Here is a 27,680-nt window from a genome sequence, read left to right as displayed (position 1 = left end):
CTCTTGCTAACATATTCAGAACCATATATCATGGTTAAAAGAAATCAGTTGCGACTTCTCTGGTAGAAATAGTGAGCAGCGGTAATTTCCTTATGAGATTTCCCAATAAGTCGCCTTAACCATACTAGCTCCTATAAAATGATTTATCAACAAAGTCTTAACAGAAAAATCAAAAACAAATAGCCTTACACTACTGTCAGTTGTACATCTAAACTAGTCATCAGGAAACTTGTAACAATAATAAGTTACACCCCTAAAATGAATAAACCAACTACTGTTCTTCTATCTGAAATACTCATAAACATACACACTGCTTCCATCAACAGGGATCTGATTAGCAACTTAATTGTAGAATGAAAATTACACATGACATAGCAGAGAGCACAGTATGCAGATAAAATGATGATGTGTGATAATTATAACGGGGCGTCTAGCAGCGCACAGCTCAGCTTCTCCCTGCAGCTTCCATCGTCCTCATGGTGTAATCTGATCTTCCCAGGCGTGCAGTCACTCCCATCCTGTCTTCACAGCCCCGCGCTTTACGGCCCGTACAGTCAGAGGAACAAGCAGCAGTAGCCAGACTATCTATACCCGGGGAGGTGAACACAGTCCTCCCATTTCCCACAATGCAGCGGGGAGAGCGGCGCCTGGCTCGTACGGCGCACGTCACACAATTCCCGGATGATCCGTACACTGTATGCGGGGTGTCCAGGCCCGGGATGACCACCTTGGTGCTGGATAACGGGGCCTACACTGCAAAGATCGGCTACAGCCACGGCGAAGTCAGGTGGGCTACTACCCGAGCAAGGATAGCTGCCGGGCGCTTACCATAGAGTCCGCCTAGAGCGGCAATCTGGTGTACTGTCTATCCTGCTGCTACGCTGACTCCCTCACTGCTGGGAGGACCTGCTGATGCTAGCAGAGCTAAGTGAATGACTTGTCATAGAGGATACAGGATGCTTTGTTGTGCCAATATATTTTTTATCACTAGAGCATTAACGAATTTGCTTGAAACCGTGAGCAATAATGTTTTACTTTCTGTGATCAATCTTCTGTTACAGTATTAACATTTTTTAAAGTGATCATGGCACTGATTGGAGACTGATTCACCGATAACTTAAAATGTGATCGCGCATGTTATAATTGCAGTATTTGCGTCTTTCTCCTGTCGGACTCAAATCGCTTGCGAGGCAGCCACTAGAGCGCACTCAGTAGGCAGTAGCATTACACTATCCAGCCACTGCACTGTTAGGATTACTTTGTGGTATTTTTGCAACTTTGTCAGATGTTGCAACTAGTTGCAATTATTTATAGGTCCTACTAGCAGAAAGTGTTTAGCTAGTACTTTCATAAAATACAAACTAACCCTATTCTTACACAGAACCTTTCCATCTTCTGATGCCTAATCAACCCCTGCTAATGCTTAACCCTAACCAGCCCCCTGCCAATGCCTCACCCCCATGCCTAACCCTAACTACTCCCTTTCCGATACCTAACCTGAAAACACTCATCACAAACACCTAACCTTAAAACTCACCTCTCCGATGCCTAACGTTAACCATCCCACCCCCACTGCAAAAATGAAAAATATCGCCAGTTGCAAAAAATTACAGCCGGTATTGTAAAAATGGTGCTGAATGGCAAGATGTAAAATTTGCTAGGTCGCAAAATATTTCACTACATCCGCAATTTACCAGCATGTTACTCAAGCAACATGAGTGGAGCATGTATATAGTGCGTTATACGATTTGAGTAAATGCTGGTCATTTTAATGTGTGCTAATTTTTATTGTGCGCTATCTGCTAACATTAAAGAGTCTTATGTTGCTGTCACTTACAATAAGAAGTAGAAATCTCTCATTACTGACTTAAGCACTTAGTGAATGGCACTTGCTACGTCCAACTGCCAAAATAGTGTACAGCGAGCAGGGAGGCTGGCCAGCATCTTGCATAAATATTTTTTAGGGAATGTCTTTATAAAGAATAAAGGCCATGCTGAGAATCCCCTATGGAGAGATGGGCTAGTCCAAAACCTGTCGGTAATGTCAGATTTCTACTACTTACTGTAAGTAAGAGGGAGCAACATAGGAGAGAAGTAATTTATGGCTCATTTTACTCTGGGAGAAATGTACTTTTTATTTGTATGTGTTTTAAATTTTAAGATTTCCGCAACAGTTCCTCTTTAAGATTAAAGTTCTTCAGTGAGTCAACCCCATTCACATATACCATGTTCACAACTAAAGATTAAACAATAAATATTTTCTACTTTGGGAAGAATCACACGTGTTTGCAGGAATCACAAAAGATTCCCTGCAAGCATTTTGTGCTAAATGCTTGTATGAGGAAATGGAGCCATTGTGTGGGAAAGTAGTGTAGGTTGTAACTCCCCCTTTTTTTTTTATTTTATTTTTTTTAACGCAATGCAGAATGGCACTTGCTTTCTAAAAACGCAGCAGCGCCATAGGCCATTGCATGCATCAATACACTGCAGATTTTTGCAAGTGTGATCCCTCAGTCGGCCAGTAAAGAGCTTGGAACAGCACAGGTTTTCACAAAAGCTCTGTACACTTGCTCAATTGCTGTCGCCGAAATGAACGTCGGGTTGGCTGAGAATCGTTTGAAAAAAGTGTCCCAATGACAGTAAAAGACAGGAATTTTGGGCCCCAAACCTCTGATAAATATATATAATCAGAGGTTTGGGGCCCAAACGTCCTGTCACCCCTGAAAAAGGTGAGAGGGCGAATGCTTTCAAAAAATTCAGGCCTGTGTTTTCTTAATGCATATTATGTGGAATACATAGTATTGCACATAAATCATGTTTGCGTTTTGCATCCGTTTATTACCTGGCTGGCTGTGTTCTCAAAACTGTCTCTGATAATCAGCTGACCCCAACCATCTACTGTGTATTGGTGAGAACTCTTTGTGGCCGGCACTGCAGCTACTGCCCTGCAAAGACTCATTACCAATTCCCATCTAATTCCTCCCTGTTAAGCATGTAATTAAATGTTTAGCCTTCCCACAGTCTCCACAGTGACTTTACAAAAAGAAAAAAAGTTACATAAAAGCACAGTGAGATTGTTATACTGCAGACCAAGCGTGGCGATACAAGGTGCTGATGACTTTTAAAAGTTTTAGAGCTACACAGAGCGGCCCATATGCAATTCACTTTTTCTCCGGAATTTTCTCCTAGGTGATATTTTCACAGCTTGTCATAAAATGCATTTTAAGCCACCAGCAAGCAAGAAAATACTCGAAATAAATTTAACCACTTTCAGGATTCTGCGTACGCATAAATACGCCCCTGAATCCTGAAGCGGTTTCCATGGAAACGGCCGTTCCATGTCAGTTCACGGAGGGTGTCTACGTGAACACCCTGCAAGCCTCCGATTGAGGCTCGCAGGGTGAATGTAAACACGCGGGGAAGATCTTCCCCGCTGTTTACATACATACGGCGCTGCTGCGCAGCAGCGCCGTAGAGATCGGCGATCCCCGGCCTCTGATTGGCCAGGGATCGCCGGCATCTGATAGGCTGAAGCCTATCTGAGGCGGCGCAGGACGGATTTCCGTTCTGCGCAGCCCATAATGAAGAGGGGAGGGAGGGAAGGAGACAGAGGGAGGAATAGCGCTGCAGAGGGGGGCTTTGAGGAGCTGAAGAGCCCCCGCAGCACAGATCATCCAAACCACCCGAAACCCGGAAGTGGTTAATAGTACTTTTCCACCAGTTTTGGGGTACTTTTTTTCAATTATAAACTGCTGAAAAGTTAGTTTTAAAAAGATTATCTCCTAGGAGATAACTCAGGTGAAAAAGTTAGGTGCATATGGCCAACCTGTTAAATTCTTTAAGCAGAGGAGGTGGGCTGGGTCAAGTAATCTGTGTTCTCCTGGAAAGTACCACATAGGTACTTTCACGATATAGATAAATAGATGTTTGTAGTGTTTCAGACTATTATAGCATTTGTTTAGCAATATTAATGTTTTATTGGTATTTAATGTATTGCTATGAACATTTATATTTTTAGCGTCATTCCCAACTGTCAGTTCAGAACAAAGACTGCACGCTTAAAGACGTTTACAGCTAATCAAATCGATGAGATTAAGGATCCATCTGGCCTATTTTATATACTTCCCTTTCAAAAGGTAATTGTTTTGCTTGCTAAGTGACTAATGTTCTGTACTGGTTAGTAAATGCTCTGGGTACAGCTGGCTATACCTGGGTCAGTAGAGGCCTGATCCAGGGAGAAGCAGTCTATCTACCACCTTTTGCCAAGACTCCATCAGGTTTCAGAAGAAATATGATTGAGAGTTGATTGAAGTGCTGCCTCTGATAGTGATTGCACCTAATGAACATACTTGGCTTGTGTATGGCCACTTTTAGGGCTGGTTCAGACGGGCGTTTTTGTGGCGTTTAACGCAGCATTTCAGACGCAGCGTTTTTTGGGATCTACTGCCATCCCATGCAAGTGAATGGGAGCGTTTAGAGCTGGCTTTTGCAGGCTTTCATGAAAGCCTGGCAGTAGATCCCAGCGTTGCGTCTAGTCTCAAAAGCAACATGCTGCTTTCAGAGGCAGTAAAAGTGAGGAAACAATAGCAGAGACCAGAACTGCTAGCCTTGAACGCTTTTCAACAGCCTTCAAAAGCTAGCTTTTAAACGCTGGCGTTTGAACGCAATGCCAAGCAAAAGCTCAGCAGACGCCCGTGTGAACCAGCCCTTAGACTGACTCTTCTGTCTTGCTGAGAAAACAAAAACTGTATAATCTATGTATTGCAAATGGAAACTCAGATGATTTGTTCCACAGTCCAAAAAAGTTATGGAAAAATATTAAATACAAAACACTCAGGGCCGGCGCTTCAATTGAGGTAAAGGGGGCAATTGCCCCAGGGCCCCCGACCATTCCAGGGGCCCTTGTGCCGCTGGGAAACCCACCACCCCAGGTGGTCTCGTGCTTACTGCTCCCATGACCTTGTAACATCTCACCTGTCCCGGCGGCTGCTCCATTCCGATCTCTGTCTTCAGCCAGGCTGCCTGCGTCTTCTGTATGCCCAGCGCGTAACCATGTGCCAGATGAAGAAGACGCAGGCAGCATAGCTAAGGACGGAGTTCGGAACGGAGCAGCCACTGGGACAAGTGAGTTGTTACAAGGCAGCTCAGGCTTAGTTTTCAGCTATGGGGGCCACGAAAGAAGTCAGCGGGAGACCACCTGGGTGGTCCGTTGGAGCAGGGGCCACAGGAGATTACTGTGCTTGCTTTCACTATAATTACGAGAATTATTGCTATTTGTTGGCTCACACCAACCTTTTGGCTTTAATAAGTACCTTGTATGACAGTTGCTTTTGAGGATGTCACGGGAATGTGACATTGTGAAGTCTCTACATTCAGATTAAGTACAATCCTGCAACATCAAAGACAGAAGAACCACCGACTCATATGTAATGACGCAACGGGAGTATACGTGTGCTTGTATATCAAGGCTGTTCTTCTATATCTAACATAACATAGTGACTCCCTTATCATTTCTGTGAGCCTCCGTATCTGATCTTGTCTCTTAAAGTGAACCAGAGACGAAGCACGCTCATGTATTTTACCATATATATCAGTGGGAACATTAGAGAAAACACCTACCCTGCTCTCTGTTTCATTCTTCACTGTTCAGCCTGCTTCGAATCAGCCCTGATAAAATCCCCAACTGAGCATTCAGTCTGGCTTTGCTCATGAATCATTATAGCTGAGTCATTATAGCAAGGCCAGACTGAATGCTCAGTCGGCGATTTTATCAGGGCTGTTAAGAAGCAAGCTGAACAGTGAAGAATGAAACAGAGAGCAGGGTAGTTGTTTTCTCTATGTTCCTACTGATATATATGGTAAAATACATGAGGGTGCTTCATCTCTGGTTCACTTTAAGCCCTAGATGACACACATACAAGGCGGTCTCTGCTGAGAATTGAGCGCGTCGGCCAGTAATCCGCCAGACGGCTTGAGTTGGCAGATCACTGGATGTGAGAATTGTTATTTCCACTCACCTTATTGCTGCGTGATGTTACCTGTTTCGCCGTCCCTTCCCCCTCGCATAACAACATGCAGGCTAGTGATGCGTCTGTGCGGTGTCGTACTCGTACTGTCGACCTGAGGGATTGAGTAACGATGTAGACTTGTGCACAGGATACAGCCTATATACAGCTTGCCCTGCTCCTGCACAAGTCCCAGCAGCGTTAATTACTATTCCCCCCCTCCAGGTCCACGTGGATGGTGGAGAATGATGTAATTCGGCTTCCAGCTATTATACAATGTTTTGAAAGCGCTACCGTGGTAATAATAAGACAATGAAAAAACTTTCAATAAAAATTAAGCTAAAACAGAACTTCAAGAAAAACAATGCAGGTGAAGAGTTCATATGAATTATAAAACTTTCTAGCAACCAGTCCAATTAATATATGTCACGCAGAGTGTTTCAGTACAGGTACGCTTCCATATCAGCCATGGCAGGCTGTTGCAAAATCTCCAAGTGAAATAGATAGCGCTCAGCTGTATTCTTAATCCACCACCTTACACCCCGTGAGGGAATAGATTCACCCTGCAGGTTTGACCACTGTCAGATTGGTCAATACACGCCCAGCAATCTGCGTATCGAGCACTGTAGGGTTGCCAACTCCTTTTAGTTAGTTGAGGTCCTAGATGGTGTGTCCGGGTAACATGCGTTCCTCATATAAAAAGAAATGCTTCCATAGCGTAATTCAGCATAAAAATTACAACTTTATTAAAAGAATGCACTCACAATTTGGTCGCAGGAAGTTAGGCATAGAGTTTAGATCGGGCTCTCCCCCGTTGCCTCCCGGGTAGGCTAAGAAGATGCGATCCCGCTCTCGCCGCTACTACAGATCCAGCGTGAGTAGTTCCTGGACGTCTGGAAAGCTCCACCCGACACTTTTCGTCACTACGAGTGACTCATTAGTTGTGGAAGCATTTCTTTTTATATGAGGAACGCATGTTACCCGGACACACCATCTAGGACCCCAACTAACTAAAAGGAGTTGGCAACCCTACAGGGCTGGATACGCACATTGCTGGGCGTTAATTGACCAATCTGACAGTGGTCAAACCTGCGGGGTGAGTCTATTCCCCCACGGGGTGTAAGGTGGTGGATTAAGAATACAGCTGAGCGCTGTCTATTTCACTTGGAGGCTTCCAGCTATTGCTGGTGGCCGAATTACAGTGTTTAAAAAGTAACTTCAGCGTCTTCTGACAGCGCCAAAGTTACTCACTGTGTGCCGCTATAGCCGTAATTCCTATTACGGTCTATGGTGTCGCCAGCTGCGACCAAATTTCCTGTGTTGTTATTACAGCGCTCGTTCGCAGTCGGCTTTCTTCATGCATGTGCTTCATGATCACTCTGGAGTTGATGTGGATATGTACTCCGTAGATACGTAAGAAGCAAATTGCTAGAATTAATGGCAGACTTTCAATGTGCAGAGCTGAACTGAGGGCATAGTTGTAAACAGCCAATGAGATATCAGCGCTGCGTAATATGTTGGCGCTTTATAAATACAATTAATAATAATAATAATAATCTCAATCAAAATGTTTCTTTTAATATGATTTAATAAACTGAACCGATGAGCAGTGTTGCTGTCCAAACTGGGGTTTGGCTGTATCTGAACCCAAAATCTATGCATGCTGACACTGAAGACTGCAATTTCCTAATACTGTTATTCCAGAAAACTGCTATAGCGATGTCAGCGCCGACGTGGTAATAACCGTGTTTGGGAATCTTCATTGCATTTGGGAATGATTGCGGGTACACATGGATTTCAGGTTCTAAAACTACAGGATCCACTCATGAGTAGATGAGATTTGGCAGTTTGTGGTCACTCAGAAAATCTCCCTAAAGATAAATGATGTGATTGGTGAGTGAATGTGGTTGATTTCCTGTTGCAATACGCAGTTTAACTAATTTCGACTATTCTTTCAGCATTGCATTTGTTAACTTTTTTTTTTTATGCTAAATAGGGTTACTTAGTCAACTGGGATGTCCAAAGACAAGTATGGGATTATCTTTTTGGAAAGGAAATGTTTCAGGTAACATCTTTCATAATGTTATCTCCATTTTGTATATGGATTTCTCTAGTGCTTTGCGTAGTCCTAGTTTGCGGGATATTATGACTTTGTACAGTATTATGGATGGTACAGTATATGTATTACACATTTTTACCAGCTGCTTGTAGAAGCTGTAATTGGGTGGGCAAATTTACTGTAAACTGGACTGGTTCCATCTCTCTGCCTAATGGTCTGTTACTGTAACTGTATCTAAATATACTTTAAATGTTTTAAAGCCTGGCACTGGCCAATTTTACCTCCACTATGTAGTATGAGGGCCTGCAGATTTTGCACTGTACCAGCCTTAACCGGCTGTGCAGTAGGTATCAGCAGCAAGCTGCATTCTGCTATGGTGATATTGTCAGACATCTGCTGATTTTTCCCTTACAAGTGCACTGCCTCAAGGTATTGTCACTAATCATATCAGGGCACGCAGATTTTCTTCCTGCAGTGTGACCGCGTGAGCCCGCATGTGCAATAAGCCGGGGCTGCTCAAGACAGATCAGCTCTCTCCTACTGCGCATGCGCTGACAGGCTCGCGCAGCTCCTGCATGGCCTGCTAGTAACAGAGGAGGAGCGTGGCCCCAATCTGGAGACGTCCTGGAGGCTCAGCGACTGGGGACAACGGAGAAGCGAGGGAAGCCTCAATAGGATCCTGAGGCTTCCCTCTCTTAAGGTAAGTATCTGATTTTGATCTCGAGCTTCGGCTTGGGATCACTTTAATGCTCGGCTCACACGATTCAATTTCCTGTCAGATTGACAGATAAAATCGATAATTTCTGACATGTCCGATCTGCTCCCTGTTGATAACTGGATCAATTTTGTGCAGCACTGATCTGAAAATCTGACGGAAAATTGCATCGAGTGTACCTAGCATTAGTACATGCCTTCTCCAGTCCCTCTGAGTCTCTTGTATTAGCCTTTCTTCTGCTTACGGGGAAACCTTTTTTGAATGTGCACCTTTACTGTGTTATGGTGATAAGGTGCCAATACACTAATCAATTTTCCCTGTCAGATTTGATCACTGTGATTAAATCTGCTGGAGATCAGTGTTGCGACATGGCCGTCCGAATCAGGGGCAGTGCAGTATACAATTGCCCAGGGCCCCATAGCCAGAGATGCCTTAAAATGTAGTGCCCATACATTATTTACTTTTGCCTGCATATTGAATTATTATAATGGAGTCTGCCAGAGATTAATGCTGCTACGTGGCCACTTGATAATAATTTCGATCAGTTTCTGGCTGGAAAGATCTCGCTCTAAAGGTGTTGGTCGGGTGCGCATAGGTAGCAGCATTCGAATGTTAGAGGAAAAAAGGATCCCAAGAAGGTCTCCTCTTCCTTCCAACCCCCCCCCCCCCCCCCGACTGTGCAGAGTGTTGCAGGGGAGCTCACACTCACTTCTGTGCCCACACGCTCCTCCTCTAGTGGCCTCTTTTGTTCATGCCCAAGTTGCATTTACCCTATGACTCTACAGCGTGTATGTGCTACTGGGTCATGGGGTACAAGTTCCCATTGGATCTATGGAGAGAAGACTCAGGAGGAGGTGCGCAAGCGGACAGGAAAGCATAGGCTCTGCTTCAACGCTTTGCTCAACCCGGGGAGATCACATAGATGCGGATGGGGCGGGGGGGGGGGTCCTGGGGGGCCCAGCAGACAGAGGCAGCTCCACAGATTTCATGCTAAAATTTGTGTGCTGGCCATAGTGGTCCCGTTTTTGGCATTGGAGCTGGATTGGGAGCGCAATAGCACTTCTAACCCTGTCATACATTAAGATATTTTTGGATAAAGTATAAATTTGTATACAGAGATTCTGGTATATAACCCTGATACATTCTTCTGGTAAGGTGGACTTTGGTGAAGCAAGCATCATCATTACAGAACCATATTTTAACTTCTCTTCAATCCAAGAGTCTATGAATGAAATTCTGTTTGAGGAATATCAGTTCCAGGCAGCTCTTAGGGTGAACCGTAAGTGTTCATTCATTTTGTCTGTAATGTAAATGTTAAATGCAAAGCAGCATATTAGAACTATGGACATTTTTTATCATTGGTTTTGCAGCTGGGGCTCTGAGCGCACACAGATACTTCCATGACAACCCATCTGAATTATGCTGCATCATTGTGGACACTGGATACTCATTTACACACATAGTGCCGTACTGCCGTAGTAAAAAGAAACAGGAAGGAATCATAAGGTATGATAGGCTATAGAATATCCGTGTGATTGGCAGCTTGTGAATATTTTAGAAGCTGTAGGACTAGAAGCCCTAACACACATTGTTCTATATTCTATGTTCTTAACACATGGTACTCTTACTCCAGGGGCAAAGCTGGGCGCCGCTATTGCACTAATGCTATAGTGCGCATCCCGCTCAAGGGTAGTTCACTTGAAGGGGGGGGGGGTAGTATTTAATGCCGCCTGGGAATTTGAGCGGTAGGTCGGTCACCTTGCGCCCAGCGCACTGGCTAACATGTACACCCCAGGGGGTACTTTGGTTAGGCTCAGGTGGTACTTGAACTTGTTCTAGTCAATCGTTTTATAGTAAATTTGGAGATGAAAAAACAAAGACAAAATCATAAAAGTCAACCCGTATAAGTATTATAGTTATTACAAGCATCAAGGAATTTGTATGCATCAAGGGGTACTTGAGATGATAATACTTAAAACAAGGGGGTACTTGGCCAACACAGTCCTTAATAAAGGGGTACCTGCTGTAATAATGTCGGGAAACCCTGTTCTATAACACCTAAAGAACCATAGTTTTCCAACTGCCATTCAATAGTGATTGAAGTACCTACAGACTTGAGCTGACAATGACCAGATCTAGTCATTTCTGTAAGGATCAAGCAATAATCTCATGCCTGTAGGTTCCCTGAGAACCTTGGAGATCAGTTGCTGTTGGGGGAAGGATATCAGACAGGTGAATAAAGTAATTTAATTTTCAATGAGCCAGCACTAGCATGCTTAGTCAGTCATCCTTCCAATTCGCATTAGCTGATAAAGGAATAGACAGTGTTTGTTTGTTTTTTGCTGCTTTTCCAGTTAAACAAGTACATGTGTGAACTTATTGAGATTGCAAATCCAAAAGTGCTTCATACAGGTTTGCAGTTTTTTTATTCCCCAGAATTAATGTTGGTGGTAAGCTGTTAACGAACCATCTGAAAGAGACCATCTCATACAGGTAAATATGCTGCAATGGAATACCAAATTCAGTGGAGTGTTTCTTATGCCCATTTTTACCGCAATATTATAGAGGTACCTTTATTTGGAGAATAAAACTCACCATTCCAGGCTAGCAGTTTTATATTAGGATTTTGGTAAACATGATTTCAAATCCTTATCTTGTTGCATATACCAGCAGAAACGGAAGCCCGGTCTTGCTAATTGGAAATTAACAAGGTTATGCCAGTTTGCTGTATTAACTTTCATAGACTCAGAGATTATTTAAGAAAAAAGAGCCCTGCCATTGATTTAATCAATTCAAAGGGATAATTGTACCTAAAAAAAAAAAATGTAAGTACGGTAGTTGTCTTTATGTTCCCTGTATTAGGAAATGCAGATACTTGCCCTGTTCATATTATACCCAGACTGGGGTGGTACTACCTGGCATCACCTCCAGGGTAAGGCCTCTCCCAACAATTGGCGACATCACTTACATCTGCTCTATGCTAGTCCAGCAATCAATCATAGAATCGGTACAAATATAGATAATGTTTATGCAAACTGTAAAGTCTGAGTCTTCATTATTATTAAACTTTATTTGTAAAGCACTAACATATTACACAATGCTGTACAATGGATAGGGGAGACATTACAACATTAAACAATGTTACACAGTGGCATTACAGCGTTAAACAATGGTACAAAAAATAGTGATTTAACAATAAAAAAATGGTGCCCAGATTGCAATGTAGAGATGACGGAGAAGAGCACACAAGGAGGAGGACCCTGTCAAATGGGCTTACAATCTTATGGATGAGAGGGACACATAAGGAGGGTGATGTAAATGTCCTGCTTGAAGGAGATGAAGGTGGGGGCGAGCCTGATGGGGGAAGGGAGTTCCATAGAGAAGGGGCTGCTCTGGAGAAGTCCTGGAGCTTCAAGAGTGAGCAAGTGATGAGAGGAGTTATCATCTGTAGAGAGTTGGAGGAGTGGAGAGAGGGGTTGGGAAGTATCTCTTAGCAAGATCCGATTATCTGCATGGGGAGGAATGGTAGATGGATTTCTATGCCATAATGGATTGGAGGGGTTGGAGTCTGGTCTCAGGGAGTCCAGAGAGGGTGGCATTGCAGTAGTCTAGGTGGGAGATGACCAGAGAATGGACCAGGAATTTGGTGGTGTTGGAGGATAGGTAGGGGCAAATTTTGGCGATGTTGGAGAAATGTAAGTAGCAGGTTCTGGAGACGTTTTGGAAGTGTGTGTGTGTGTGTGTGTGTGTGGGGGGGGGGGGGGTGGAAAGTGTTAAGTTTAGGGTGACGCCCAGGCAGCAGGTTTGAGGGACAGGGCAGATGGACAAGTTCCTAGCAGCAGAGATGTCTGGAAAAGGTTTGATTAATGAGGGTCTTTGTAGGTCTATAACTCATTCCGGGAAGACCTGACACATAGGAATGGTGGAGTTTCCAAATGTGTTGAAATTTTGCATACGTTTCTGGATTCTGAGTTTGCTTGGTAAAATTGCAAAATAATTACAATTTGTTTCGATTTATTTATTTATTTATTTATTTATTTTTTTGCTTTGACATCCCTCGAGTATTCTCCGTACACATGTAGAGTATGTGTAGGGCAGTCAATAAACATTTTTTTTCGTCATTTATGAGAAAAACTGTTTTTAAACGTGCTTTCATATAACTTTCAGAATTTACTTGTCTGAAATATATTAATCTACAATTCTGACTTTCAATTATGATGCAAAAGCCGGAATTCCATGAAAGCTAAGCTCTTATCCCTACTGACACATTTTTTGGTTAGTAACAACTTTTTGGGGGGCCCATGGAATTCCCATTAAAAGGGAGGGCAGGGTATGGTTAAAAGTAATCCAGCAGATTAAAGAGAACCTAAACTGAGAAGGATATGGATTTTTCATTTTAAAATACTACCAGTTACCGGACTCTCCTGCTGATCCTGTGTCTCTAAAGGTGCGTACACACATGCGACTATAGTCGTTTGTAACGATCGTTCCCCGATCTTTACCAATGACGATCGTTACATAAAACGAACCACCGACTATTAAGTCTAACGACGAACGAGCCAAATCGCTACAAAAGAAAGTTCTGTCTCGGCGGATTTTAACCAACGACGATCGTTTGCAAAAGTAGTACATCGTTGGAAACGATCGTTTGTACCAGGCTGGACATGCGCATTTCACTTTTTCTCCAGGGAACTTTACAATTTTATGCGCAGGCGCATTGAGTGCTTTTACGTGGTGTAACGTTCGTTCTAACGATGTGATCGTTACACACTTTTTAGAACTAACTTTACTCCGGTCGTTCTTTCGTCAATTAAAAGATCGTTCGTCGTTAACAACGAACGATCGTAGTCGCATGTGTGTACGTAGCATAATACTTTCAGCCACAGCCCCTGGACAGGCATGCAGATCAGGTGCTCTGACTGAATTCATACTGGATTAGCTGCATGCTTGTTTCAGGTGTGTGATTCAGCCACTACTGCAGCTAAAGAGATCAGCAGGGCTGCCAGGAAACTGGTAGCGTTTAAAAATGAAAAATCCATATCCGTCTCAGTTTAGGTTCCCTTTAAGCATATAAATATGATGCAACTTTTTTTTTTTAAGTTGCAAGCTCCAAGATGACCAACCTAGTCTTCACTTCACTACCAGGTGAAACCACTGGCTTGGGACTGAGCAATCACTGCTTGCATGCCTTATTTATTCTAGGTTAGTGAAACCAGGATTAGGGAGAGACTTGGAGTTTGCATAAAAAAAATGCACTTTTTAATGACATCTGCCATATTTCTGTTTTCAAAGATTCACTTTAAAGGGAACCCGAGCCAAAGCTCAGATTCACAGAGGGAAGCCTCAGGATTCTATTGAGGCTTTTATTTATTATTTATTTGTTTATTGTATTTATAAAGAGCCAACATATTACGCAGCGCTGGACATTAGTTTAGGTTACAGACAATATTTAGGGGTGACATACAGCAAAATGACAATACAGGAATACAAGAAAGACCAGATCATGCAGCACAGTATGAGTACAAGGTAATGCTTAGTCACTGGAGGGGAGCATGGAGATTAGGCAAGTTAGATTCACTCAGATGCATAGCATGGATTTACAGTAATGGAGGTGCATGATCAGGTAGGACACAAAAGGTGGAGGACCCTGCCCAAAGGCTTACAATCTAGAGGGAGAGGTAAGGACACGAAAGGTAGGGGTCCAGAGTTCAGCTGTGGGTTTAGAGCACTTGTGAGGGGTAGTAGGCCAGAGTGAAAAGGTGAGTTTTGAGGGCTTTCCTGAAGATGTTGGAGGGGGCTGCCCTAATGGGTAGAGGAAGGGAGTTCCATAGTGCTGGAGCAGCTGTTAAGAAGTCCTGGAGGCGTGCATGGGACTGGGTGATGCGGGGGGGGGGGGGGGGGGGGCGGTTAGGCGAAGTTCATTGGAAGAGCGGAGTGAGCGGCTATGTGTGTACGTCTGAGTAAGATCGGAAATGTAGGTTGGACAGGTTTTGTGGACAGATTTCTAGGTCAGACACAGTATCTTGAATCTGATTCTGGACTGGATAGGAAGCCAGTGGAGGGATTCAAGGGGGTGATATGCCGTGGTGGAGCGATGGGAGCAGTGGATAATTCTGGCTGCCGCATTCATGATGGACTGCAGTGGGGCTGTTCGGGTCATAGGGAGAGCAGACAGCAGGGCATTGCAATAGTCAAGGCGGGAAATTGAGGGCATGGATGAGGAGTTTGGTGGTGGCAACATGTAGGCTTCCCTACATGTTGTTGTGCCCCCCCCCCCCTTAGTCAGTGCAGCCACCCTACTCTCCACGAGCGTGGCCTGCAGTAGCCGTGCATGCGCAGGCGTGCTTGCGCAGCCAACGCTGATAGAAGAGGAGGTGCGTGGCTCCAATATTGGCGACAATGCCATGTCCCTTGGCGAGAGGGGACATCAGAGCACTGAGGGAAACCTCAATAGGATCCTGAGGCTTCCCTCTCTTTAGGTAAATATCTCATTATCACACTTTTAACAACTCCCTGAATGGGAAGACCTGTTAAGGGCCCATTCACACCTAAAATCGCTAAGTGCAAGCGCTAAGCGTTTTTCTGGCGTTTTCCAGAATTTTACATGAGTGCTTTCCAAGCGATTTTTTTCACTGTATAGAAAGTGTTTTTTCAGTGATTAGCTAATACTTAACATTGAAACGCCAATCACTCAGAATCGCTCAGAAAATGCTGCATGCTACGTGTTTGCGTTTCAGCTAAACTTTTAGATTAGAACAGAACCATAAACAATACATTGAACAAGCGCTTTTTGAAACGCTAGCGCTTTTGAGTGATTCTGAAAGCACTAGTAAAGCGCACAAGTGTGAAAGGGCCCTTAGTCCATGTGACCACATCTAAGCCATTGATAAATCACACACTGTGGTGGGAGTTTATGAATAGAACATATTGGCAAAGAACCAGGAGGTTTTCTGGTTGTTTGTGAAAAGCCGATGGTCCTGCGAGGGCTTCTGAATGAATAAATAGTACTATATCTTAATTTGCTTTTCTCATACTTGTTTTATACTTCCGCAGACAATTGCATGTTATGGATGAAACGCATGTAATAAATCAAGTAAAAGAAGATGTTTGCTACGTGGCCACTGATTTCTATAAGGACATGGAGACTGCAAAGTATGTACCTTGAAATGTGTAACTCTGATTACATGGTTATGAATCTGTGTAGTGAAAATTATGAAATTGATACATATTTCTTTTTAGATTGAGAGGGGAAGATAACTCCCTTATGGTGGACTATGTTCTCCCTGATTTTAGCACCATCAAGAAAGGTTATATCAAGGTATGAAATCCCTTCATTTTGCTTTGATGTTAAAGTAAACCTGAGACAATCGTAATAAAATGATTTATACTTGTCTGGGGCTTCCTTCAGACCCCTGTAGTCCATGAGATGAACTCACCTGGGGCTTCCCTCAGTCAGCCCCCTGCAGCCGATTGGTGCCCTCGCAGCTCCGCTCCGATGCCTCTGCACCCGCCGGTGAACACTTCCGGTTTGGCCGTCACCGGCCGACAGGCATGGGAACGCGAGTGATAGTTCTCGTTCCCAGCCTGTATATCGCCCCCTATGCTGCTATTGCGGCCTCCTGTTCCCATGCCTGTCGGCCGGTGACGGCCAAACCGGAAGTGTTCGCCGGCGGGTGCAGAGGCATCGGAGCGGAGCTGCGAGGGCACCGATCAGCTGCAGGGGGCTGAGGGAAGCCCCAGGTAAGTTCATCTCATTTTTTTGGTGTGGCTTTAGGTTCACTTTAACAAACTGCATGCGCAGAAGGCTCCCAGCCAGAGGAGTGTGATCTGGGGTGCATGAGGCTGGGGCCATGCTTGCGCAGCAATCCCTGACTGGCCAGTCAGGGACTTTTACCAGGGCTTACTGCAGCAGAACAGATAGTGACTAGGAGGACAGTGAGGGAGCTAATTGACCACAGTGGGCTGTGGGATGCTCCAGGTAAGTATAAGTCCTTTTGTTTCCATAAATTCAGGTACACTTTAAGCTAGGTGTGCACACACTAGATCTTCACTGGCTGTTGGCTTGAAACGATTGTTCAGAAATCTGATGTGAAAGTCATATTTTTATCTGACTAGGGGCTTGCCTGGGCTCAGTGGAACCCTCTTTGTGGCAGCATTCAATGCTGCTAAAGCAGTAAGGATGCCTGTAGCTTTAGTAAACATTTCCTGCTGCAACTGCAGTCTGACTAAACTCTTGCTCAATTTGATTTTTATTTTTTATTTTATTTTTTGTTGAAGGGTATGTTTAGCATGCTTAGCTCCATGTTTAGCGGCAAAATGCTGACGTATGTTGTACTCTTTCACCAACGGTACTGCCTCGTATAACAAAATACATACCGGTTTGCCTTCCCAAAGAAGGAACATATAATCCACTTGCATGCAAAATGTAGAAGCGTGCCAAATCTGTCCCCCAGGCCTTGAGTTTTACACCTGAGCACTAGAGGGTCACTTCAAATGTTTAGTGGACCACAGGCAGTTCAACGCTCTTGTGCATCATCCACTGACTGCAGTTAAATATTGATTAAGATTCATATGAATTTATACGAGTTAATCGCATGATTTCAAATTATAGTATACTCTTTACTAAAAGATATTTTGCCTTTTAAACAGCCAAGAGAAGAGATGGTGTTCAGTGGAAAACCAACAGCTGGTGAGCAGATCCTTCGCTTGACCAACGAACGCTTCGCAGTCCCAGAGATTCTGTTCCATCCGTCCGATATAGGAATTCAAGAAATGGGGATTCCAGAGGCCATTGTACATTCCATTAACACTCTTCCTGAAGGTTAGTGTGATGATCACTTGTGTCTTTCACCATCCTGTCCCTGAAGAAAAAATACCATTTTAATCTCCAGGAAAAGAAACTCCAGTCTGGGACAAGAAGCTTTCCATTATTATTTTAATGAGATTATGGGTCCCCCCCCCCTCCCAACAACGTGCACCCACTATGCACACTATGCAAGGTCAATCTTAAATGTATTCTAACCCCCTCATCCCTCAACCCAGTGCGTGCTCCCCAAAACGGTCACCTGTTTTACCACATTGTTTCACTATCACTATTCTTGTGTTTTACCCTACAACACTTATCTTAACTATCAAACCTTACCTTGTACTTCTTTCAGGCTTTATCTTTTTTTTTTGTCATTGCTCATCACCCATCACCCCTGTCTGCTTCACCCCTAACCTAACTACACCATATGCTCCCCCCCACCTAGCCTACCACTCACATTGCAATGACACCCCCCAATATGAGTTCTGTATCCAGAGGGCAGACATTTGTTAGTATTATTGATAAATGGAATGATATTGACAAGGCTGTGGAGTCGGAGTTGGGGCAATTTTTGGGTACCTGGAGTCGGAGTCGGGAAAAAATGCACCGACTCTGACTCCTAATGAATTTAAACTGTAATTAAAATAGAAAATATGATAAAATGTTCTATTTTTCAGATAATAGTCATAAATTATATATACAGTAATAGCTTTGCTTAGCCCACAAAAATGAAATAAACCAATCAAAAATAGTTACTTGTGCTGCTTCAGTGAAGCAGTCCCCGTATTTTTAAAGTTAGATATACATATCTGATTGTGACTGTATATACAGTGGGGTGCGAAAGTTTGGGCAACCTTGTCAATCATCATGATTTTCCTGTATAAATCATTGGTTGTTACAATAAAAAATGTCAGTTAAATATATAATATAGGAGACACACAGTGATATTTGAGAAGTGAAATTAAGTTTATTGGATTTACAGAAAGTGTGCAATAATTATTTAAATAAAATTAGGCAGGTGCATACATTTGGGCAATGTTGTCATTTTATTGCTTCCAAAACCTTTAGAACTAATTATTTGAACTCAAATTGGCTTGGTAAGCTCAGTGACCCCTGACCTACATACACAGGGGAATCCAATTATGAGAGACTTTTTAAGGGGGTCAATTTTAAGTTTCCCTCCTCTTTAAATGTTCTCTGAATAGTAGCAACATGGGGGGGTCTCAAAACAACTCTCAAATGACCTGAAGACAAAGATTGTTTACCATCATGGTTTAGGGCAGTGCTGTCCAACTGGCTTCCTGCTGCGGCCCCCCTGCCGCCTACTCCATGCTGTAGCGCAACTTTTATTTTTTTTTTTAAATAAAAAACCCTTTCCCCCATGCTGCGCAGACTATATTTACAGGCTTCCTCCTCTTTGTCCCTCGTGCTGCCGCCTCTAATATACCTCAGATCGGCGGCGGCAGCAGAAGAGGATAGGAACCAGGCACACCAGCGCATGACAGCCGCACGGGGGACTTTACGTGCTGGACGTGACCGATGATGTCACGTCCTCCATTCAAATTCACCGCGTGGCTGCTATGCGCCGGTCTGACTGGCTCTGAGTCCGATCTCCTGCCCGCCGCTGCTGATCTGAGGTGAGTTACAGGCGACAGCACGGGGGACAACGAGGGGGGCAATCTGACTGCATTTTGTGCCCACAACTGCGGGCAATCTGAGTGCATTTTGTGGGCACATCTGCGGGCAATTGAGTGCATTTTGTGGGCACATCTGCGGGCAATTGAGTGCATTTTGTGGGCACATCTGCAGGCAATTGAGTGCATTTTGTGGGCACATCTGCGGGCAATTGAGTGCATTTTGTGGGCACATCTGCGGGCAATCTGACTGCATTTTGTGGGCACATCTGCGGGCAATTGAGTTCATTTTGTGGGCACATCTGCAGGCAATCTGCATTTTGTGGGCACAACTGCGGCCAATCTGAGTGCATTTTGTGGGCACAACTGCGGCCAATCTGAGTGCATTTTGTGGGCACATCTGCAGCCAATCTGAATGTATTTTGTGGGTAAATCTGCAGCCAATCTGAATGTATTTTGTGTGTAAATCTGCAGCCAATCTGAACATATTTTGTGGGTAAATCTGCAGCCAATCTGAACATATTTTGTGGGTAAATCTGCAGCCAATCTGAACATATTTTGTGGGTAAATCTGCAGCCAATCTGAATGTATTTTGTGGGTAAATTTGCAGCCAATCTTTGTGTATTTTGTGGGTAAATCTGCAGCCAATCTGATTGCAGTTTGTGGGCAAATCTGCGGCCAATCTGAGTGCCTTTTGTGGAGAATCTGCTGCCAATCTGGTTGTACTTTGTGGGGAATATGCTATCACTCCAATAGCATTTTGTGGGGAAATCTGCTGCTAGATTTTTTTTTCCGTGGGCGGGGTTAGATTGTATCGGTCTGCCGGCCCTCCACCATGTGGACTGAAAAAAAAACGGCCCTCCATGCCCGCGAAGTTGGACAGAACTGGTTTAGGGGAAGGATACAGAAAGCTGTCTCAGAGATTTCAGCTGTTTGTTTCCACAGTTAGGGACATATTGAGGAAATGGAAGACCACAGGCTCAGTTCAAATTATGGCTCAAAGTGGCAGACCAAGAAAAATCTTGGATAAACAGAAGCAATGAATGATGAGAACAGTCAGTCAACCCACAGACCAGCACCAAAGACCTACAACATAATTTTGCTGCAGATGGGAGTCACTGTGCATCGGTCAATTGGCGCACTTTACACAAGGAGATTCTGTATGCGAGTGATGCAGAGGAAGCCTTTTCTCCACTTACAGCACAAACAGAGCCGCTTGAGGTATGGTAAAGCAAATTTGGACAAGCCAGCTTCATTTTGGAATAAGGTGCTGTGGACTGATGAAACTAAAATTGAGTTATTGGGGTGTTATGCATGGAGGAAAAAGAACACAGCATTCTAAGAAAAACACCTGCTACCTACTGTAAAATATGGTGGTGGTTCCTTTATGCTGTGGGGCTGTGTGGCCAGTGCTGGGAATCTTGTCAAAGTTGAGGGATGCATGGATTCCACTCAGTATCAGCAGATTCTGGAGACCAAAGTCCAGGAATCAGTGGCAAAGCTGAAGCTGCTCCGGGGATAGATCTTTCAACAAGACAGCGACTCTAAACACTGCTCAAAATCCACTAAGGCGTTCATGCAGAGGATCAAGTACAACGTTCTGGAATGGCCATCTTAGTCCCCAGACCTGAATATAATTGAAATCTGTGGTGTGAGTTAAAGAGAGCTGTCCATGCTCAGAAGCCATCAAACGTGAGCTGTTTTGTAAAGAGAAATGGTCCAAAATGCCTTCAACCAGAATCCAGACTCTCATTGGAACCTACAGGAAGCATTTAGAGGCTGTAATTTCTGCAAAAGGAGGATCTACTAAATATTGATTTAATTTCTTTTGTGGTGCCCACATTTATGCACCTGCCTAGTTTTGTTTAAACAATTATTGCACACTTTCTGTAAATACAATAAACTTAATTTCACTTCTCAAATATCACTGTGTGTGTCTTCTATATGATATATTTAACTGACATTTTTTATTGAAACAACCAACGATTTATACAGGAAAATCATGATGATTAACAAGGTTGCCCAAACTTTCGCACCCCAATGTATATGATGTATGTGTACACAGGAATCTTTTATTATGTACTAAATAACATCTATGCTGTAAGAATGAAGCCTGATGTGTAGCTGTGTCACTAATCGAGATGGTCAATGAGATGGAAATAATTCTGTGTTGATGCTGGTTTATGCAAATTTATGTCCTTCTTTTGCTCATGAAATCAAATAATTTGATATGTTAAAATTTGGTTTGGTGACTATGAATTCAAGGGTACCTGAGACGGATGAAAGGAAACGTTTTATACATACCTGGAGTTTCCTCCAGCCCCCTTTAGGCTAATCAGTCCCTCGCTGTCGTCCTCCGCCACCTGAATCTTCTGCTATGAGTCCCGGTAATTCAGCCAGTCAGCACAGTCCGGCCACATGCTGCTCCCACAGCCAGGAGCATTCTGCACCAGCGCAATAGTGCTGCGCAGGTATAGTACGTTCCTGGCGGTGGAGTGTGTGCATGCGTACTGCGCCCGACTGGCTCAAGTGCCTGGACCCATAGCAGAAGATCCAGGTGGCGGAGAAGGACAGCGAGGGACTGATTAGCCCGAAGGGGGCTGGAGGAAGCCCTAGGTATGTATAAAACTTTAATCTGTCTCAGGTGTACTTTGTGACACAGTTGTACTATACATATGCACTCCCCACAGAGCTGCAGGGAATCCACTGAGAATGTTGTGCACATTGAACACAGGTGTTGTCTATCACCCATAAACCTGGTTCAGATCAGGCTCTTACATGTACCCAGTTACATTGCCTAGGGCCTGATAGATGTTCTTTGTTCCTGTCTGTACCTTCTACAAGTACTCTTACCAAGGACTAGTTTTAGGCCTTGTTCACATCTATGCAGCGCAGATGGCCGTGCGATCGATAGGCAATGCGTACGGTTGCACGCCATCTGTGCTGCTACCTGCAGCACTGTTGATCCCATCCATTGACAGTGAATGGGTCAGCTCTGCGCTTGTGGGCAGAATGCAGAGAAAGCGCATTTGATGTGAACTGCAGAAGCGCTGTCTATACCCTTCTGCCATTCTTGCATGTTACCATGTCATACGCGCTTCCAAACGTGCACGGAAGCGTGTATGATGTCAACTAGGCCTAAGTCTATGACTAAAAGTATTAGCGGCAGAAGATCAGATGGATAGCCAGGTAACTGGTATGGTTTAAACGGGAATAAATATGGCAGCCTCCATATCCCTCTCAGTTCAGTTGTCTTTTAACCACTTCACCACTGAGGGGTTTTACCCCCTGAGCACCAGAGCAATTTTCACCTTTCAGCGCTCCTTCCATTCATTCGTCTATAACTTTATTATTACTTATCACAATGAAATGAACTATATCTTGTTTTTTTCGCCACCAATTAGGCTTTCTTTAGGTGGGACATTATGCCAAGAATTATTTTTTTCTCAATGTGTTTTAATGGGAAAATAGGAAAAATGTGGGGAAAAAAATAATTATTTTTCAGTTTTCGGCCATTATAGTTTTTAAATAATGCATGCTACTGTAATTAAAACCCATGAAACGTATTTGCCCTTTTGTCCCGGTTATAAAACCATTTAAATTATGTCCCTATCACAATGTTTGGCGCCAATATTTTATTTGGAAATAAAGGTGCATTTTTTTCAGTTTTGCGTCCATCCCTAATTACAAGCCCATAGTTTATAAAGTAACAGTGTTATACCCTCTTGACATAAATATTTAAAAAGTTCAGTCCCTAAGGTAACTATTTATGTATTTTTTTTAATTGTAAATTTTTTAATTTTTTTTTAATTACAAAAAAAAATAAAAATGGAGTGTGGGAGGTAATGAGTTAATTTTATGTGTAAAAGTCATTTATTTGTATGTGAAAAATGTGTAGGGTGTAGTTTACTATTTGGCCACAAGATGGCCACAGTAACTTTTTGTTTTAATGCGACCTCCAAGCTTCCTTCCGGAAGCTTGGAGGAAGAATAAGGAGGCTGGACACGTGAGTTTTTTCTCACAATGATCGCGCTGCCCATAGGAGAGCAGCTGATCATTGCGGGGCTTAGATCAACGAACGGGAATGGATTTTCCCGTTCATTGATCTCTGGGCGAGCGGGCGGCGGCGGTTTTACTAGCGGCGGGCGGCGTGTTTACGAGCGGGAGCGCGGGCAGCGTCGGGAACGCGGAAAGTACGTGTTTCTCCGTCCCTGGTTTTTAAAGGATGGAAAAAGGGGCGGAGAAATACGTACGCGCGGGGGTAAAGTGGTTAAAATTCCTAAGCGTTGGCAGTTAAGAGATGCATTTTGTGTTACATACTTTCAATTAACAAGATTGTAATATGCAAATTAGAGGAGTTGAGGAGTCGGTGGAATACTAACCTGAGGGGTTGAAGGATTTTTGTACCGACTCCACAGCCCTGGATACTGAGGACTTAAAAAAAAAATACTGAGATTTCCATTTTTTTTAATTTTAGAAATGCAGCCTCATTTCTACAAGAACATTATTCTAACTGGAGGAAATGCCCTCTTTCCGGGCTTCAAGGATCGGGTGTACTCGGAGGTGCGAAAACTCACTCCAACAGACTATGATGTGTCTGTTATATTACCCCAGAAGTAAGTATCTGTGTCTTGCACCAGGGGATTATTTGTGCTGTTGAATATATGGTTTGGTTTCTTGTGTTTCCAAGAGAGAAGCATTCTGTGTGCTAGTGAAACTTTATGAAAAATAAATCACAAATTTAAGGTAAATTTTATGCCACTATAAGAAAAGCAGCATGTCAATGTGCATGGCTGCACTTTTTCTTTCAGATAGAGAGCAGAATTCCTCTCCCTTATCCTACCATTCACTACTTATGGGGAGGGCATCGGAAGAGACCATGTTTAGCATGGGTAAACAGAAGACAGATTAACTTCCTTATGTGCAAAACAGGAAAGAACCTGTTCAGACCATATAGTAAAGAGTGAGGGCTAGATCACACTTGCGCTTTCCCACAATTGCGTTCGGGTCCGAAATTGCGATTCGGCTGGCAAAATCTCGCGATTCAGCATGATTTATGATTTCCATTCAGTAGAAAGAGAATCACAGTGCAATCGCACCCAAGACGTTGCATGCAGCTCATTTGCGATTGATCGCAATTGCTGCAGTGTGAATGTATCTATAGGGATACATTGGCAGCAGCGTTTTGCTGATCGCCGGCGATCAGCTAAGCACTGAAAAAGCGCCAAGTGTCAACCAGCCCTAAGTTACACTGGCTTTGTTTCTTTCATCTGTTTTAAGAAGGCAAACTTTTGTTTTTCTTTTATTAGCTAATTGTTCTACTGCCTTCTGAAAGCTGAGCAGCGGGTGTTAAAGTGGATCCGAGATGAACTTTTACTCATTACATAATTGTTCATTTCCTATTGTTTATAGGGCATTCCTCAAGCCAAATACTTTTTTGTTTTAATACTTTAATTCCCTATAAACTAAAGAAGCCATGCCCACAGGTTTTCAGAGAGCCAAGGCACTTTCAGACAGTAGCAAGGGCTCATGGGAGTTCAGTCTGAGCAGGAGGAGGGGGAGGCATTACTAACCAGAGATTTCAGAGGCAGAGCGGAGGAGGAGGGGGGGATTAGCTTTTTTTGCTCAAGCTGAGCAAGTCGGCCCTACATCTTGCAGCATGTCCCACTGATTAATGCAACCAATTTTGGCATTTGGCAACATTGAATTTCAACCAATTATAATACCTGAAATGAATGGTTGCTCTGCCGCAAAGTTGCCTGTATGGCCACCTTAACATGGCCATATGCTTATAGATTTCCACTCAATATTCCAAAATGATCGATTCTTTTCAGAAATAAACCTTCCATAGATTTCTATTCATAGTAGGATGGTAATGAGGGGAGGGTGAAGATAGGAGGGATAGATTTGGGATTTCAGTTTTCATCCAAATATATGTGAATAAAGAAATTCAATGTGGACTGTATTCAGATACTTTACAACTGTCTCCCATGGAAGGGTTTTTATTCTTTTGGAAATGCAAACAAAATATAAAAAATAAAAATCAAACCAGAGTTGCACTGTTCCATTCAATGCAACATTATGGCCTATTGATTGCGTGCCACTCCTGCCTACCTGAATAAATCTAGATTTTTTTTTTTTTCATCCTGTCCGATTTACACTTCCGATCGATTTTTGGTAAAAAACAAAACAATCGAATAGAACATTTTAAAGGAATCGGTTCCTATCCAGTTCCATCAAAGTGACCGAATCTGCAGGGAGTCGAATAGGAAAATAAGTGTGTATGGGCATCGTTAGTATAGATTCCAACAGAAAGCAATACAGAGAAGTGAAGATGTTTAGCACTACACGTTTGATATTGAGTCACATACACATTTGTGTATAGAATGCAACAATTCTATTCCTCCTGCAGCTGCTGTTCACCCCCATTCATTCTTATGAACGCTTCTTGAATGCCTGTGGTGCACATTTAAAATAGTGATATGTACAGTACATCAGAAGGAATTTTAAATAAATTGGTATTCTTAATGGAAAAAAAATATACTGAAGTGCTGCTAATTTTAATTAGGATTTTATTACAATGTCAAATTCACAACAGTGGTCTTATAATCAGTGTTTCCGATTCTGCTCAAGTGGAATAGCCACTGCAGAGAATAGTTATGGTGTTATATTTTTGACTGGTCAGTTTTTCAGTCATCAGATCAACAGTTCTTTATATCTGAGAGCTGTAATATGATTGTGTTGGTTTAGTATAAGTAAAGCTGCCAGTCCTTCAGGAGATCTTAATGTGTTTCAAAAGCCACATTAAAACTAGCCCACACTTCATACAAAACAGTTCATTTTCCCCCAAAAAAATTGAGACTGCTTTTACAGAAAGTGTTAATGAGATGGGCAGATAAATGTTGAACTGCAGGAATATGGTTTAAACTTCAAAAACAGAATATGTAATTCTCTCCTACCAGTGATTAGAGATTGTCAGTGAGATGCAAATACTTATAATTCCAAGCTGTATTTAATTTGCATTGCATTTGCATGCAAACCAAAACTATTTGCATTTAATTATCTCAGCCTGTGGTTGCCAGAAGCCTAGCATACGGTTGAACCATGAAGCCTGATACGCATTTTCAATAAGAATTGGTTAATCACTGATCAGTTTTACCACCTCCATGTAGAATGAGGGTCAACAAATATTGAATACTATGAGCAGATGGTGTAGGTATACACCCACACTACATGGAGATAGTAAAATTGGTCCGTTATTGGCCAATCCTAATTGAAAGTGTGAACCAGGCTTTAGGTCCCTCAAGTTAGGCCTGGTTCACACTTGCACAGATGAAAAACTCATCTGCGGAACGAATCATTTTTCCATCGTGACTCTCCGTTCCGTTAGCGCAAGGTAAAAAAAAAAAAGCTGCAGACCCAAACTTGCGGTCTGTTTGGTGGAAAGAGCCAAATTGATCCATTGCAATGGAGCAATGTGAATGGAACCTATGGATTAACATAGGATCCGAGCGTTCATCGCTGTTTGGCTCTGCTAAATGGACAGTGTTAAGGCCAATGGCCCGGTTCAAACTGGCACTAAAAACGGTCCGTTTGGCATAAGTAAATAGACCTTATATTAATCAATAGGATTCGCTCACATTGCTCCATCAGAATGTATCAGTTTGGCATGTTCCGCCAAACAGACTGCAAATTTGAGGAGGCTGCAATAAATCCGGAGCAACTGATTCATCGTGTTGACTGTGGGCTAGAAGAACGGATGGTCATGGATGAAAAACTGATGCCAACGGAGCAGTTTTTCATCTGTGCAGTGCGAATGTGGCCTAGTTACGCAAGTATGTTAATTACCTCTGCCTACACTAATGCTATGTAAACATGTAAAACTTGTATACAAACCTGGTTATTCCAGAATTTCTGCTACATGGACTGAATAAATTAGGGTGGTGGCTTATGTATATAATTTTCCTTTTTTTTTTTTTTTTTTTTTTTTTAAGTCCCATTACTTACTCCTGGCAAGGTGGAAAATTAATATCAGAAAATGATGACTTCGAAGACATGGTGGTGACTAGAGAAGATTACGAAGAGAATGGTCATTTAATATGTGAAGAAAAATTTGACATTTAATGAATTCATTGTGGCATTGATTTGTATATAAATGTAAATGAATTTTAGTACTGTAAATAGAAAGCATTTCATGAACTTTATTTATTAGTTTTTGATACCTAGCAGTGTTGAATATTTGTATGAATTAAACACTTCACCTGGACAATTGCCCAAAGTCTTTGTGCCCCTCTTCTCTTCAGGCGAGGCAGCAGGCCCCACAAGGCATGGCTATGGTTTGCTGGAACATTTTACATGCTGTCGTCAGGAGTAGGTATGACCAGGGACATGCAAATAAAGTTGATGCAAGATTATGAAAATATATGCAGCTTGAAAATGAACCAATTAAATTTCATCTTGG

The 27,680-nt window shown here is 43.0% G+C and overlaps 1 protein-coding gene across 1 annotated transcript; it reads left to right on the top strand.

Moving 5' to 3' along the window:
- The first annotated feature begins 554 nt into the window (after nucleotides 1-554).
- On the top strand, nucleotides 555-27,488 carry ACTR6 (actin related protein 6). Its single transcript, XM_068276981.1, has 11 exons — nucleotides 555-787; nucleotides 4,019-4,136; nucleotides 8,002-8,070; nucleotides 9,935-10,058; nucleotides 10,150-10,285; nucleotides 11,216-11,272; nucleotides 15,833-15,931; nucleotides 16,019-16,097; nucleotides 17,429-17,600; nucleotides 23,697-23,835; nucleotides 27,214-27,488. The coding sequence occupies exons 1-11, from the start codon at nucleotides 627-629 to the stop codon at nucleotides 27,341-27,343; spliced, it is 1,284 nt and encodes a 427-aa protein (XP_068133082.1). The 5' UTR covers nucleotides 555-626; the 3' UTR covers nucleotides 27,344-27,488.
- Nucleotides 27,489-27,680: the final 192 nt, after the last annotated feature.

This window comes from Hyperolius riggenbachi, chromosome 3, assembly GCF_040937935.1.
Source record: "Hyperolius riggenbachi isolate aHypRig1 chromosome 3, aHypRig1.pri, whole genome shotgun sequence".
Taxonomy (NCBI): domain Eukaryota; kingdom Metazoa; phylum Chordata; class Amphibia; order Anura; family Hyperoliidae; genus Hyperolius; species Hyperolius riggenbachi.
The sequence above is the reverse complement of the archived record's forward strand: the minus strand, read 5'-3'. Positions and strand labels throughout refer to the sequence as shown.

Bases quoted from the DNA above. Each gene is read 5' to 3' on its own strand.
- ACTR6 (XM_068276981.1), top strand. From the start codon at position 627: ATGCAGCGGGGAGAGCGGCGCCTGGCTCGTACGGCGCACGTCACACAA. The intron at 8,071-9,934 runs GTAACATCTTTC...TCTTCTGGTAAG, and splicing joins TTGGAAAGGAAATGTTTCAG to GTGGACTTTGGTGAAGCAAG. The intron at 16,098-17,428 runs GTATGAAATCCC...CCTTTTAAACAG, and splicing joins TCAAGAAAGGTTATATCAAG to CCAAGAGAAGAGATGGTGTT.